General features: G+C 37.6%; 1 protein-coding gene across 2 annotated transcripts in view; it reads left to right on the forward strand.

Annotated features, from left to right (window-relative positions):
* The window catches only part of grik3 (glutamate ionotropic receptor kainate type subunit 3), a 96,968-nt gene that overhangs the window by 54,545 nt on the left and 25,221 nt on the right, over positions 1-17,202 (forward strand). For both annotated transcript variants that reach the window (XM_085471877.1, XM_085471878.1), the window contains exons 2-9: positions 3,119-3,292; positions 3,480-3,737; positions 3,828-4,009; positions 6,880-6,933; positions 9,452-9,622; positions 10,215-10,358; positions 14,532-14,639; positions 16,649-16,762. In XM_085471877.1, coding sequence (XP_085328003.1) covers positions 3,119-3,292; positions 3,480-3,737; positions 3,828-4,009; positions 6,880-6,933; positions 9,452-9,622; positions 10,215-10,358; positions 14,532-14,639; positions 16,649-16,762 — 1,205 coding nt within the window. The remainder of the gene's footprint in view (positions 1-3,118; positions 3,293-3,479; positions 3,738-3,827; positions 4,010-6,879; positions 6,934-9,451; positions 9,623-10,214; positions 10,359-14,531; positions 14,640-16,648; positions 16,763-17,202) is intronic.

Raw genomic sequence — 17,202 nt, forward strand, 5'->3', positions numbered from 1 at the left:
TGCTATGAATAATTGATTTTCAAAGAAATAATTGGTACTGGAAAAAAAGCATATGATAACATCGTAAATCATTCAGTGTCATTATGGTTATGGTTGCAGACTCAGTTTGCAGTTTATCACAGCTCTTTTTTCAGTAACTACTCTTCTGCACCATCAGCCTGTCTATGCAAGTTATTAACAACATTCATTTTTCTCCTACACATTGGAACAAAATTAGTTCCAGTAACAAAGCCAGTACGCTAAACTGGACCACTTACACTACATTTGCTCTGCTGCAGTCAGGCTGTTGTTACATTGCTGCGTGAAGCACCCAAGATGGGCAACTGTTAACGACTTTTAATTTGATTACTGATTTTCTTTTTATTTGCTCTTGCTACGTCTCCCGCTCTCTCCATTCCAAGTGTTCTGAGCATATGCTAGCTGCTTCATTAATCTGTGCTACTGTGTCTACATTTTATGGATGGACTGAGTCCCTGCAGTCTGATATATATTTACACTACCATTCAAAATCTTCTTCTTATTTAATGATTTTTCTCTATTTTTACTACTTTCTATATTGTAGATACGCACTGAAGAAATCAAATATATGATGCAAGATATATGAAATTATGTAGCAAAGAAAAAATTGATAAATAACTCTAAATGTGTCTTTTATTTTATATTTTAAATAAAAAACATTAAATAAGAAGGTGTTTCCAGACTTTTGACTGGTAGCATGGGGGACTCAGTCAGTAAGAATTTGAAAAAAATAAAATAAAATGTAAAAATTTTAAAAAAGCTATAATTATGATATGAATTTTAAGTGCAAATCAGAGATCATGACAGCCCTAGGTGGCCAATTTTAAACTTTGTTGTATTTATTTGTTCAGTGCACTGTTAATAAATATTAATATTAATGTCATGTTGTGAATGTTGTAATGTATGTGAATTGAATAACGTATTTATTGGTAAAAGTATTTCACTGTTCAGCCCTCGTACTGAATGCTAATCATTGTGTTTTTGAATCTGTAAACTGGAATTTAACTATTCACAAAATCTGTTTACTATTGTCAGACTTCGTATCTTCAACACTGGTTAATAGTCCCTTATTAACTGGATATCTTAAGGGGTTTGACATTAGCACGGACAAATCCAGCAGCTTAAAGAAATCCACTAAGGTATATTATTTTAATACAAGCATGAAATAGAGATGTATAAAAGTACAATAAAAGAATAGGAGGAAAATAATTAGGCACTTTCAAATGCTCTGCGGCATCACACTAACACAAAGCAATTTGTTGTTCCTCCTATCATTTCCTGATTGAATTGGAGCGTTAACATAGACTGGGAGTGATTATTAACTGATATCAATATGAGCCTGAGCCTTGACTCATACACCCTATTAATATGCAGCAGAAAATACTTTAAAGGCATCCTCTATTGGTGTTTAGACGTGTGTGATCCCGGTGTTTAAAAAAAGCAAAAAAAGACCTGGTTTTGAAAGGTTGTCTGTATATCTGAGATAATGGGCATAAAGTTAAACTTAAGCACTGACATTTGTAACTTTTGATGGTGGTGAGCATTTTTTTTGTTCCAGAATTGACAGAAGATGGCAGAGACTTTTCGCTTTGTTACTGAAATGGATAATATGATGAGAGTGGAGGTGGAGGAGCCATTGTCTCCATAAGCTGATGTTCCTGCAGGCATCTTTGAAGAAGCTGTCTAAACTGTCTTCTTTAAGGCTGTAGCCGAGACACGAAGGGACTTTGCTGTCTTACATTTGACAGTTCATGTTTGTTACTGTACCAATTACATATAAATTGAAACGCTTAAACTATTTAACATTAGATACGGCATGCGTCAGCTTGGAGGGGTGTTGAAATAATGTTTTAATGAATCCCAGTTAATGGAACGCAAAACACAAATATTAACTTAATAAAATGAGTTTACAACAGAAAGACTCCAGCACCAGCTTTTTTGTTATTTCTAATTGTGTATTATACAAGGAGTAGTGAAAAGGTGGATGAAAGAGGGATTTCAGCTTCAGTCTATCATGTACATCTAGGCTGCCATAGCCTGCTCTCCTTCAAAGCTAGGATATCGTTCCCCCTCTGCCAGCATCAAAGATCTTAGAATACCTTAATTGCCCATATCTCCAGATCCACTTTTTTGCTGGGAAAAACATTGCACAGTTTACAGTGCATGAGAGTAAATTTACATTGGGTGTATAATTTTACGTAGCAAACTGTGATTTGTGCAGGTGATGAATGCAAAACATAATTAAGTTCTGAACAACTCCCACTTTTCTACTCCTTTAATTTCAAAGGTGAACATTAAAGAAACATTTATCTTTACTTCTGCCACTTAACAGAATACAAAATAAAACCCATTGGTTGATAATGCATGTTACTAAAGGCAGAAGCTCTTTCTACATTTACAACCAGTTTTCAGGGGACTGGTATTAATTTTTAATTGAATGATTATATTTTTTTTTCTTTTTTAACATGTTTTGACACCAAAAATCCATCCTGATTCTATCAATCATATCAAGAAAAAAGGTATTCCAAAATAAACAAAAAATACATAATATACAGTAGTGGATGTAGTACAGGATTACCTGTCTGATACACCACCGTCTAAAGCAATACTGGACTTTGATGTTCATACAGACATGTTTGCAACTTTAGAGCAGTGGTCCTGGCCATCTGAAAATGGGAAAAATGCTTTCCTTTGAATTGTATGTAAAAGAAGAGTGCCCAAGTCCAGTTATCTGCACCAACAATGTGGTATTCGGGCGAAATAAAAGGATATCTTAATGGAGAGACAAGAGCCTGAGATATTCTGCTGCCCTGATGAAACAGCCAAACACACACACACACCTTAAATCCATTATGGCTTTGGACTTCAAACAGATATTGGGTTTTTTGCCCATTTCCTAAAAATGGAGAGAGTTGCTCCATGTTTGCTGAACAAAATTTTATATCTCACATAATGTGCACTTCTCCCATCAGTATGCGTCCTAATATTTTCTCCATTTAGTCCTACCTTAATTTGTGTCTGTCTTCCTGCTGTTGTTTTTTGATTAGATTTCAGACCAGTTGTTGTGGTGCTTACCCGTCTCTCCTTTTTTGTTTTTCAGGTGGAATTTTCGAACAAACAGACGGACCTGTTTCGCTCGTCAGTGCGGAGGAACTTGCCTTTAAATTTGCAGTCAATAACATAAACAGAAACAGGACTTTGTTACCAAACACAACATTAACTTATGACATACAGAGGATTAATATCTATGACAGCTTTGAGGCATCAAGAAAAGGTGAGTAACTTGTCTCACATTTATTCAAGGATTGTGACCACAGTGTGGATGAAGGCAGGAATCTGGTTTGTCACACTGTCATTAACTTCATATTAATCTGTGTTTTTGATTTGAGAATTCCCAAATTCTGCTGTGACAGGACATAAGTGAGGTTCTTCTCAAGCTCTTGTCCCTTTCTCCTCTTCAGCTTGTGACCAGCTGTCTTTAGGCGTAGTTGCAATATTTGGGCCCTCACATAGTTCATCATCGAATGCCGTGCAGTCCATCTGCAATGCACTGGAAGTGCCGCATATCCAAGTGCGGTGGAAACATCACCCTATGGACAACAGAGACACCTTTTATGCCAATTTATACCCAGATTACTCATCTTTAAGCTATGCTATCCTGGACCTGGTGCAGTTTCTCAAATGGAAAACAGCTACAGTTGTATATGATGATAGCACAGGTAAACAGACTGGTATATTATAACATGTTACTTCAGTTACTTGGGGTATATGTTATATGATCATTTTTGTACTGTTTCTTGTCTGATAAGGTCTTATAAGACTACAGGAGCTGATAATGGCCCCGTCTAGGTATAACATCCGACTAAAGATCCGCCAGCTTCCTCTCGACACGCAGGATACAAGGCCTCTTCTCAAAGAAATGAAGAGAAGTCGGGAGTTCCGGATCATCTTTGACTGCAGCCACCACATGGCAGCACAGATTCTCAAACAGGTTAGTGTATTTATAAATGGTCCTACTGTCAGATCTCGGAATGGGTAGAGAAATGAAAGGATGTGGTCCTGTTCAATATATTAATTCCCATCAGATTGGTTTTGATTTAAGTTACAGAGGATTACACATGGGACCGGGATTGAAGAACAGTAACAGAAAATGCACCACTAAAAATAAGACAGCAGCAAGCTGCTAGGGAGTATGGGGATTTCCGCAATTACATTATTTCTTTTTTACATCAGTGTGATTCTTGTGCCCAGATCGCTGGTGCTGGTTCCAAAAGGGAAGCACAAAATGGACACAGCACTGCTAAAGTGCTCGTCCAAAATTTGGAACCGCTGATATGAGAGAGACTACAGGAATTTCATCAGCGAATGAAGCCCACAAATTCTGTCTGCAATAATTTCCTTCCTACAAAAATTACCCCAACTTCAGATATATGAAGGTACATAATGTTCACTTCTGAAATCTGTTGAAGGTGAGCTGGTTCTCAATAGGCACCAAGGCAGAACTGACTCGGCCTGCACCAGCGTAAAATTGGTAGAAAATAGGTGAAATTGAGAAAACTTGGATATTCGTTTCATTTGGAGGACATTTGGAATGATTTTCTTGTAATCATGAGCGGAGACTGTCAGTGTCTCCGAATTTTGGTTTTGCCCATTAAATATTTGCAAACTAATACGACACTGTGAATTCCACAAGGAAAAAAGAACAAAATCCACATCCACATTCTTATTCTGTTTGCTAAACTTTTAACTACTCAGACAAAAAAAATGCGATCTGAGAAGTTTTATTATCAAAACTGTATATAGTGTGTTTTGATTCTAATGATTGTCAGTCAACAAAGAGCTGTCACTATGATGCATGGAGCAGAGAATATGTAGGTGGTCTGATGCTCTTTGGATGTCAGGAACAGGCTGGTGGATCCCTCCACCCCCACCCCTCATTCAGTTTGCTGTCAGCTTCTGTTAACATTTTGCCAAATGCATCATCTCCTCAAAAGTTATTTGAATAACTCAGTCCACCCCAGTTATTGAGATCTAAGGTGACATATATTCGCTCTTGGCCAGTCTGCACATCTCGCTCTAAGAAACCAGTGTCCTCTTGAGAGAAGTGGTGAGAATGCTATAAGGCAAAAAAGCTCCAGACAGTTGTCTTCCATGACTGAGCCGGCCGGCCAAAGCTTTTACATAGAAATAAGGGCAAACTACATTCATTGCTGACTGCCTTTTATGTGCCATGGATCAATTAAAAAAGCTCCTTAAACGTGCATCTGTCAAAGTGTGTGCTGTACTGTATAGTACTGTGACCTTACATATAAAACGTTATTGTACTTTGCTGTGATACATTCTACAATAAATTTTTTGTGAGAATTTACTTTACGAAAAGTGCATTAGACACAAGTGCATCATATTAACTGTCAATCCCAGGTATTCATCCAAGCATTATGTTCAGTATCAATTACATGTCTGATATTTTTTCTTTAATTAATAGTTGGGCCTTTAAAATATCAGAAAATAGCAAATAATTGCTCATCGTAAGTGTCTCGAGACATTAGTGATATATTCAAATTGCTTGTCACATCAAAGAGAACAAAGAAAACACTGATGAGATATAATTTAAGACATTTTTACTTGAGAAATTACTAAAATGATCAGCTGATCTTTTTTTTCCCTCTTTCATATGTTGACTGACTGGCTAACCATTTTACCTTCGATAAAGTCAGCTGTGCATACTGTCAGTTTGGTAAATCTTCTTTATTTGTAATGCATGGAACAATTTTTAAATAGAATGCGGTGTGATTGTCACTTAAGACTTGAAATGCAAAATTTTGAATGGATACCATCTGTGCTTTGATTAGCTGGCAGCATTCACTGTATTTATCAGCTACTATTAAGGCAGACTGGTCCATTTATACATTTACAAAAAGGTTGCTCCAGACTAAGATAATGAGTAAAAATGAAAAGCATTGAATTCATTTGTAATGAGACTTGCATCAGGCTATTCATCATTGCAATCTGGATGATGCGACTGAATTTTACTAAGCTTTACACTCTGACATGCTTTATTGGAATCATTTCTTTTGTCATAACAAAACACTCAGTCCTGTCTTTCTTGCAGCATTCTCAGATTTACAGGTTGTCCTGTCGTCACACTCGTCAGACTGGGCAGGCATATATAATAGAAGATTACCAAAATAAAGAGTAAAATAGAAGGCTGACAGGGTTACGCAGCATCGGGAAAATTACAGTTATTAATGAAAACTCCTTCTTATACTATAAAAAATAAAATAAAATTTCAATGTCATGTGTTTAGCTGTCTATAGATGCAGAAATAAATTTGCTACCACATGAGCATAACGTCTTATTTACATAACCTTGGCTGTTTTTTTTTTTTTTTTTAAACAACAGATGGTACAATTAAATGGAAAACACAGCCACCATGGGAATGTAGTGCCTTTGATGGAGTGAAACAAGTGGCAATGATGGAGTGTTCAGATATGAGGCAAAGATTACCGAGCTCTTTTGATTGAAAGCTCTCTTGTCTGCTGGGATAACGTCACATGCCTCGAGGCATTCCAAACCATTTAAATGCATAGAAAAGCATCAAGCCATTCTGTAATTCTGTGGACCACATATGGTGCAGAAATCCCAGCAAACGGCAGCAGAATCTCACCCGCAAAATTAACAGCATGTTGGTCAACATGCTCGTTAAAACCTCTGTCTTTTCCTGCATTCCTTTAGCATTGTTTACTCTGACAATGCCGTTGATTCTAAAATGCCCTGACACGACACAATTACAGTCTTCTCTGTCCCGTCTCTACTCATTCACACCTTTCTTTCCCATCTTCTGTCTTCATATCCTTTCAGGCCCAGACCATGGGGATGATGACAGAGTATTACCACTATATCTTCACCACTCTGGTAATGTACCATGCTTGTTAATGCAAATAGAGTCTCGTTTGTTCTCATCTTCCCACCACTTGAGTTTTTGATGAATAGTGGCTAATTGCCAATGGAGTTTGGATCCAGTCCATAACATCAATTTTGTTTGACAAGCCGAAGGCATAATGGAGTCTTCTGTTTGCTGTAGTAAACACTTCGCTTTATAGTAAAGTCAACAGAAGTCTTTGAGGTAGCAGCATGGGGAGGAAAAAAAGGAAAACAAAAAAAGACAAACAAACAAAAAAAAAACCAAACCCAGCAGATTGAGATTTAAAGCTGAATGTGACTTTCAAGTTGGTACAATCATTGTATATATTAAACACACACACATATATATCCTCTTATGTACTTGCAGTTTATGCAGTCAAGCAGCCAGGTGATAGTCTATATCATTTATATTCAGGCACTCAAGAAACAAAAGAAATCGCTGCACGAAGAAACAATGAATGACTGACTGAAAGAATTTAGGTTGATCATTTAGATATGTTTAACAGCTTTTGAGTATGTAACCGTTTCCCTCCCATCATGAGTATTTTTAGCTCCCGCTCTGATGAAATGATCTCATCTGACTAATACTAGCAGACCCAGCAGGGTACCATTGCTGCTCCCTACTGCAACCCTGACTATCTGAATGAGAATGAATACCAGCGTGTTCGGTGTTGTTCCTTTCATTCCCTGTTATTGTCTTTGTTTCTGCCTCCCTTGTGCACTCCGTCTCTCCGGACTTGACCAGTCTGTTGTGATAATGCAATATGACATAGCGGTCCAGGCGTGATGTGTGTCATCTTTCATGCTCAATAGCGTGTCAATGACATTGTTCTGCTATGTGCCATGTTTGTATAGCAAACTGGTTGGTTTAATAGGGAATGCAAAATGTCTTTTCATCGCCGGTGCACTAGTCTGTGTGTGTAAGTGCAGCAGTTTCCTGGCTTGTTCTCTAGCAAGATATTTACTTGAGGATTAACTGAAAAACTTTTATTTGATATGATTTTTTGCATCAACAATATTTTTCACATAAAGGCACTATATCTTTATAGAATCAGAGTGCGATATCTATCTAAAGCTGCAATATACTGTCATATTGACAGACACCCCATTAAGAAGATTATACCTCGCGGCTTGATTTGATCCAAAATGATGAATACTTGCATGGTGTACATGGCAATACAATTTCCTCTCGATGGAATTCACTGATGTCTGTGTTTTATCTTCTGAGGTGAGGGAAATGCCGACTTATTAGAGCATGAAAAGGTAACAGCAGAGTGGTATCGGGTAATAACTTCCTTGTCCTTTGAAATGAGTCTGTCATAGCTCCCGCATTGCCATAGCTATCTCTGAGAACCTAAAGACAAGAACTTTGTTATGTTTGGTACCTGTACAACACTTCTGTGTGTATATAGATATACATTGGGGTTTTCTGGTAAAGAGATAATTGTACGGTTACACAAAGTTTGCATAGCATATGTGTGCGTGGAAGGCAGCAGTGCAAAATTCAGACTTGTAACAGATTGCTTTTCTGGCATTGCAAAGGGGCTAAAGCAACCCCTTTTCCAAAAATGCAGTGATGTGTAAATCATTGCATTGTGTGCTTGTAGCAAAATCAAAATGAGGGCAACAATAAAATCTCAGCGTTTGTTGTCATTGTTAAAAATAAAGACGTATTATACTAAATTTTCTATCCCAGTATTTTTGGATACATAGATTCAAAGCTAAAAAACCTTAAACCTGATCTGCTGTACTTTATTGCTGTACTGCTTTCTAGTGGGAAGGGGGGAAAAAGATGAGAAATATTTCAGTGATTCAGAGCAACGACCGTTCTTTAGTAAGTGTCTTACACGCTCTTGTTCTCCCAGCACTAACCCCACAGGGTGCTAATGAAATATCTATGTTCATCCAAATGTCTTTTCCAAGCCCCCTGGCCCATTCTGACACGACATGTGTCAACATGTGACTTCACACTTCAGCTACAATGGCTTCCCCAGAAATTGCAGTGGCTCAAATTGAATTGCTTTTTGCTTATAAGGTACCAAGGGAATGCAAGTGTTGAATTATTAATATTCATTTTTTTTCCTTTCCTTGTTCTTTAATTCTTTCTGAGCCACAAGCAATAATTAGAGTCTTGCCAAATTACAAAAGTACCTATAGAGATCTATTCACATAAAAAAGCAAAATACATCCTGAGCTTTTAGCTTGTGCACTTGGTTCATCATTTTGTAGGAACTAAAGCAACAAAACAAACAAACAAAAACAGTTAACAGGCTGGCTTTAAAAGGATTATCCAGCAACAAAAGCTATTTAGGTCTTTTGAGGTTTGCCTTATGATACAAATACCACTTTCCATGCCATACTTAAATCCTACTTTATTTCACCTTAATAAAGTTATCGCTTTAATCAGCTGCTGTGACATTATCTTTATGTGTGGGATTGAATAAATACTTAAAGACGCTCAGTGGTACTAATTAAGAATCCACTCTTCATTACTTCTGTCCCTCAAAAGGACCTGATGGCCATCGACCTTGAGCCCTATCGCTTCTGTGGCGTCAACATGACTGGTTTCCGCATCCTCAATGTGGAAAACCCTCAAGTTGCTTCCATTACAGAGAAATGGTCAATGGAAAAGCAGATACCACCTAAACCCGATTCAGGCCTGCTGGAGGGCATCATGACGGTATGTGGTATATACTTTTGAAGTCAGTTTTAAAAATCTTTAATCTTGTGTGGTTTGGTACGAAATTACTCTTTACCTCAGGAATTATCTCTGCAGTAAGCTCTTTATTTTGGTCTTGTGCTTTACTGCTAGGCTTCAGCAATGACTGAAAAAAAGACAAAGAAGTTCATCTTACACATGGCTATCCAAAATTATGTGTATATAATAAGAACCAATTATCCTTTGAGATGTATTCATCACTCTTGTTCAGTTTAGTTATTGGGACATTGTACCTTGATACATAGTATATTTTTAGGAAAACAATAGAGATGTAATCTTAATAAAGCTCTTTTGGGGTAGAGTGGAGCAGGATGCTTACAGCGTGAGTGCACCAGCCACACACACACATAAAGGAAACGGAGACCATGTTTATTTTTTACTGTTCTCATCAGTAGTATAAATAAGGCAAGCAAATCAAGGTTGAAGGTTGAATTATTAGTTAGTGTATAATTGATGTGAAAATAATAATAATTAGTAGTAAGACTAACGGTGACTCAACTGTTTATGTCTTTGTAGAGTCTTTAGCTGAAACAATGTTCACCCCTTATTCCAGACAGATGCAGCTCTGACCTATGATGCAGTCCACATTGTTTCCGTCTCATACCAGCACGCTCCTCAGATGACCGTAAACTCACTGCAGTGCCACCGCCACAAACCCTGGAGATTTGGAGGCCGCTTCATGAGTTTCATCAAAGAGGTGATGGGGCATTGGCCTGTTGATATTTGATATAAGTGTTTATATAGAAACATAGTGACTGAGTGGTGAAAAGGACTACGGTGAGCAGAGTGAGAGCCATGTAGTCGTGTGGGACTTGGATATTTACCCAGCAAAATCAATCTTATCCACATACAAAGTGAACCAAGACTTGATAGACACATCAAAGCAGCATTGTTGTCAGCTTTATAAATTCCCTGTATTCATAACCTATTTTCCAGAAAGCATGTACTGTAACCTTTTGAAAACACAACTTGTGTAATCGTCTCTTATTTCATCTAACATGAGGCCCTGACAGTGCCTCAGAATTCAAAGACGAGTCTGTGCAAAGTGAGAGATTAAGGGTGTGCAGAGATGCTACTATTTGTATCTTCATTTGTACAAACAACAGAATCATTTGTATCTGTGTTTTTCACGGGTGTGGTCGTGTGTGGTGGGGAAGAGTTGAAAATGTCAAGTTACATTTTTCTCACTTAAGAAAATAACTCCAGTTAAAGCAAATTTGAATGACTGTACACAGGCTTTACTTTCTAAAGAAGATTCTACAACTGTGGGAAACCTTTTTTGGTTATTTGGCAAAATGGATGTGTTGGTGGTGTTTGATATATGGTCAATATTTGTGACCAGTTTGTGACTAGTCCTGTGGTCAGCTTTGGTCACTTTTCTTGTAGGAATCTCAAACACCACTATGATAACGGAGAGGAAATTTTCTATGTACATTATAATAACTGACCTGATACCCATTCACTCTTTTATACAAGAAAAGTATTCTGTTACGTAGGGCTGTTCGATATAACGATATATATCAGATGACGATATAAAAACGTCTATCGTTTCATTTTACGCTATCGTTTGTTTCGTGGTGTTGCAAAATAAACTGTTTAGGACAATATTTTTTCATCGTTTTGATGGTCACTGTAGTGGCTATATTAATTTCTTAAAGTTCTCTCTTTCTCTTATATTTAATATAACCACACTACGGACGGAAAAGCGCCTGTTTTATGCATTGTGGTTAGCAACAACGATGGTAACAGCACCGCGTGTCCGCTTGTTTATGTTCCACATAAACCTTTCACAATAAAGCTCAAGATCCTGTTGAGACTTTTCAAAATAAACTGAATCACGTGAAAGAGCAGATTATTTACGGATGAGAATAAAAAGAGCCACCAGGTGCTAAAAAATAAACTTTAGACTCAAACGTTAGAACACGCTTTTCCCCGCAGCACGCCGTGTAATGAATACTCACAAAGAAAACGGCGGCCGTTACAACTTATGTCTAAAAATGTATAGTTTCATGCATCTGTTAAAACACTGGACTCCAGCTACATGACGCGCAGCTGGAAACACTTCACGCAAGACGAGCTGCCCGAGATTCGCAGAATTTACAGAAAATGTTACATCTGTGTGATTTATAACGTTATGGGACAATAGAATTCTTATATCGGGATATGAGATTTTGGTCATATCGCACAGCCCTACTGTTACGTAATTACTTTTCCTAAAAAAAATGCAGTATGCTACTTAATTACTCCTCAGAGAAAGTAATTCAATACACTACTCGTTATATTACAGTCATATTACTCTGTATACTGACTTGAAATGAACATAACTGCCAGTTAATGATATAATCCTCAAGTTACAGTCCTACACAGCGACATAAAATGAGGACGTACATTATGTTTCTTTGAAATTTGTTAAACCCAACGCTGAAAATAGGTAGGACAAAATCACAATAGAGCTGTCATTGTGGATGGTCACCTTCACGTGTTCCCCCCCAAAAAACAAAAAAAAACATGTTCCCTGTGTCATGCTGTTTCACTTACTCCACTTTGCCTTTAATAAAAGCAGCAAGGGAGCAACGAGTAAACAGTCTCTCTCATTAATGTATGTCCACTGATCTGTATCTGCAACCAAGCTGCAAAGAGAGGGAAGAGTAGACGTGTCTATAGATCCTTGTGTGGTCCATTTGTTGGGCAGGACAACCCCAAATACAGAGTATCAGTTGCCACTCCCTTTCTAGTCTAGATTACCAGGAAAATTAAGTGCAGAGAAAACATCATCTGGCTTGCAGCCTTGTTCAGTGATAAGCACAAGTGGAATTGGGGCTCCAAAGGAAAATAAGTATAACCTTTCTTTGCCCTAATGCATTGCTTTCAGAAAGAAAGTGGGGGTGTGTGGGAGGTTTTAAATGGCCACGACTAGTAGCTCCTCCAAGACTTTGCTTCACCAACAGATGGCATACTTGAAAGAACAAATTCTGGTCTGGTCTTTCTATAAATGGTAGTAGACTCCCAGTAAGCATTCAAATACAGTGTTATAGCCAAATCATCATCTGACTTTGCTGAACAGGAAACACTTTTTTTTGTTTCAAGTGAAAATATAAGGTGGTATGATTTTTGAGTTGCCTGGAGATGCCTTTTTCTTAGTGGCAGGGATAGCAGTGCATGTGCTTATGTGTCTTGGACTTCCCAGCAGTACACTTGAAGAGACCTGAAATTATAAAGCACACTAAGACTGTATTTGCAGTATTTTATTTTCACAGATATCTGAGTTCAGTTCATTTCATTTTAGACGACTCTGTAATTAGAAATTGGATCATTTGATTCATAGAACAAAGGAAGACGGGTGAAGATGGGTAAACTGATGAGTGAAACATACATAAAACGGTGTAACTGTATATTAAGCAGTTTTAATTAAAGCTAATTAGTTTTAATTAAAGTTTTTTAATTAATTAATTAAAAGTTTTTTATTGATTAACAGTACTGTATTATTACCTTTTACTCACAATGTTGCTGTTTTTAATCATTTAACAACACTAGGAATTTACTACATATACTATGCACTGAAATGTGATATATATTCTGTTAGTTTTTGGCTACACGTTGCCAACTGGAACAGGAGCTATAAAATCCCGCTGCTGTTTGAGATGCAGTAATAGACACAATTCTCTTTGCCTGCAAAGTCTGCACACCCTATATCTTACAAACGTCTGGTGTCTGTGTGTGTCTGCAGTATTTAGTTTAAAAAAATGCCAGTGTTAGCCATCTTGAAAGGATTAAAGTAAATTCAATATTATTACATGATTGTTCTTATGCAAACATCGTAAGTCTTAGGTTATGAAAGCTTAAACTCAGGCCTAATTTACGCTTACTTCAAGACAGGAGTGTGACATATTCTGAAGGTCGACTTCGCCCTTTCGATGTGATATGGCTGACGCATTTATGTCACTCTCTGAATTAGAGCTGCTTGAACATACCACCCACCTATATGGCAATAGGCCAGTGGGAATGAGGTATGACAGTGTTTGGAAAAGCAGAGTGCCACAAATTTTTCCTTGAAGCCTCAATATTCTCATGTTCTGGCAAGCTACATGGTGGTTGGACAGCTATAGCCTGTAGTGTTGTCACAGTTTAGATTTTAAACATCAGAAAAGTGTTTATGATATGTAAAGATTCATTACCATGTACAAAGACCCTTTAAAAAAAACCTTACAATGCTGTGGTGTACACACTGGGGTGCAATCGCAACCATAAAACTAAAAGAGACAAAAATAAAATGAGTAGAGTTACTTCCTGAGTTTTTTATGATTGCTGCAATGGTCTGAGGTATGTTCGTGTATTTAGTACGGGCCTGCATGTATTTGCCTGTGCACACGTCTGTGGAGGTGGCAGGTATCAGGGAATCATAATAGGGGGCAGTTGTATGTTTTTCCCCTCATGGGGAATCAAGCAAAGGGAGACGGTTGTTAATTAACTCCATAGTCTGAAGGGAAAATGCGTTGGAGGCAGTGAAATGTAAAATGTAATTAAAAAAGAAAATGCAGCCTGTGTGATTTGTGTTTGTACTTTTGGTTCATGTCTGCGTGGGTGTGAATTTGCTTTCCGTGAACGTCAAAGTATGTTGTAGTGTGTTCTGTTGATAGGACTTAAACATCTTTCTCCGGTTTGTTGTTTCTTACTGTTGTTGACGTACCTTGCACCTTCTAGTTTTTGAAACATGTAGGAGCGGTACAATCAAAATATTATATACAGGTATATGGGTAGATGTGTACTGTATATAGGTGTCAGAAAGTAGGTATGCAGTAGCACTAAATTCTGGAAACATGGGTAGTTTGAGCTCATGCTGGGTAAAATATGTAGATATTTTGTCTTTCAGTCCCACTGGGATGGTTTGACGGGTCGACTGTCCTTCAACAAAACAACTGGTCTACGTACAGACTTTGACCTGGACATCATCAGTCTAAAGGAGGATGGACTTGAAAAGGTAACTATTGTTTAATGTAAATCCTTGTTAGATGAGGTGAAACATACAGCAATGTTTCACGGCAAGGAGTATATAAAATGTAGAATTTTCATCAAAAGAATATATAAAATTGCTCATTAAAATATATATATATATATATATATATATATGCATATTTCTGATTTTTTTTAATGTTGAATACACGCACACTTGGCAATATCATTTACCTCCTAACAAGGAAGCAAATTGGCTGTTTCAACATAAGCATAAGTTAGTGGATCATAAAGCAAATTGGATTAGGGTACACATTAGGGTGTTAATTGCTGCCTCTCTTAATGATAATTTGAGGTGATGCCCAAAATGCTGTTTGGTGTTAATGAGCTGTATAAACATGTTTCACACAAAAAGGGGGTGTGGGGGACTAAAAGGTTCCTACTGTAGAACTTATTTTATTATACTGGAAGGCCTCTGGATTACAACAGCTATTCTCTACTAAAAGGCTTTCATACATTATGAATACATCAAATAGGGATAAGTCCCATTATGACTTCTTCAAGTACTCCCTAAAGGCTCAAGAATATATAATAGCAGGGGCTTTTCAGCTTGTAACTCCTCTGTTCCAGAATGAAGCTTGTAATACTGCAGCTTTGAAATGATTCTTCTTCCCTCTTTTATTGGCATCTTGTCCTGCATGTGGTCAATTAAGTTGAAGCGCAGTCATCTCCTAAAAGTATTTGATGCCATATTAGTGCATTCTCATTGTGCATCTGACAAATCCCACTCTAATGCATGCTAGGGTTGATCCGGCAGCATGCTGCAGATTGCTGGAATTTTTTTTTTCCCCTTGTATATCCGTGGAATCGGCTTTGACTGTTTGAGCCTATTAAGATGTGGACTTTTTTCTCAACTAATCCATTGTAATTGAATATTAGCCTAAGTTTGAGCTCACGCTGGAATTATGAACAGGTTCTCAGACTACCACTTTCACTCAACACTGGCATGCTCAGGAGGGTGAAATAAATGTAATGCTCTCCGTGTGGATGCATGAGTAAATAACTTTTGAATCCAGTCTTTTGCTAATCATGTTTAATGAATTGAGCTAATTTTAATTGGGTACAATTAGAAAGAATTTTGCAAAGCGGAAAGCATTCAGATATTTTTAAATCTCTCTCCTGGAGTCCTGTTTGGTTGTGTGACAAGCTGTAACTAATGTGCTTTTCAAATTAGAGCATATGCCTTTATCTGGATTAGGCAGGGAGGACATTAACAAACATTTTTCATGCTTTTTTTCTGGGGTGGGGGTGGGGAGCAAGTTTTTAAATGGATCCACCTCAAGCACAAATCCCAGTGAATATTAAAAGCGCTGTCTCTAGTAATAGAGAAAGAGGGAAGAATGGGAGGAGGGTTTGGTGGAGAGCTCGATTTGCAAACAGAGATTGTTACCGACAGCCACAGGACTATTTGTGCTAATGATATGTTCCAGAGAGTGTCTCTACAATATGCAGAGTTTTTTTGCTTCAGGGCTTCATGCATGTATAACTCCTTTTATTTGTTCAAATCTCTTGGCTTATATGAGGCTGTACAGCAAAATTACTTTCACAATGCAGTCCTAATGGCATCCCCATTCTCCAACTTCATTTAAATTTACTGTGAGCTTGTTGTAATATTTGAAATATTCAATATTTCTATTGGTTTAATACACAGTCGTTTCTGTACACATGTTCATATTACATAGATTCTACATTTATATAAAAATGTTTTGATGTGATTTCATTTATCTGACTTATCGCATTGCAGTTCATTGTTCCAGTTTCTTTGATTTACCCATAATGCTTAATGCTTAACTAACCCCCTACTCCCCAAAATATACTGGCCTGCTGATAAAAGGTGACTCAGCCAATCATCTAATGCTGCCAGAGATGTGTTCAGCCTGGCACTAATGTGGGAGATGGTTGCCGGCAGAGTCTGCTAAGGTCATTGCTGATCAACAGAAAAAGAACACTTAGCTACACACTTTTCCTTTTGCACAGGTGGGGAAGTGGAGTGCGTCTGGAGGTCTTAACATCACAGAAGTGCCGAAGCGAAAAGGGATGAACATCACGGATTCTCTGGCTAACCGCTCCCTTGTCATCACCACCATCCTGGTAGGTCACCTGTGTTAGCCTGGCGTAAAATATGCCATACCCTTCATACCTTCCCAGTTGTCCGTCTTATAGATAACACATTGCAATCCAAGCCTTGCCATATATTTACTTCTTTTCATTCTGTTTGGTTCACTGCAGACTAGAATTCTTCAGGCGTGCTTTATACTGAATATACTGCACTATAAGGAAGAGAAGTGGCTGCTAGATACAGTAATATGTTGTACTGACAATTCTAAAAATAACACAAATACTGACACAAATCATAGATATGATAGTAGATTTTTTTTTTTATAGCAAAAGCAACTACACAACACAGACCTGTCAGTTTTGAGAAGCCCTGGGGCAAAGAAAAAAAAAGGAAACAAAAGAGTCAGTGCTACAATAAACTATTCCTGAGAATGCATTAATTACATGTTCAGATAGAAAGAACTTGGCAAGCC

The sequence above is a fragment of the Copadichromis virginalis genome, linkage group LG11 (assembly GCF_057382275.1).
Source record: "Copadichromis virginalis isolate Kocher_CV1m ecotype Utaka linkage group LG11, C_Virginalis_male_GT1.1, whole genome shotgun sequence".
Taxonomy (NCBI): Eukaryota; Metazoa; Chordata; class Actinopteri; order Cichliformes; family Cichlidae; genus Copadichromis; species Copadichromis virginalis.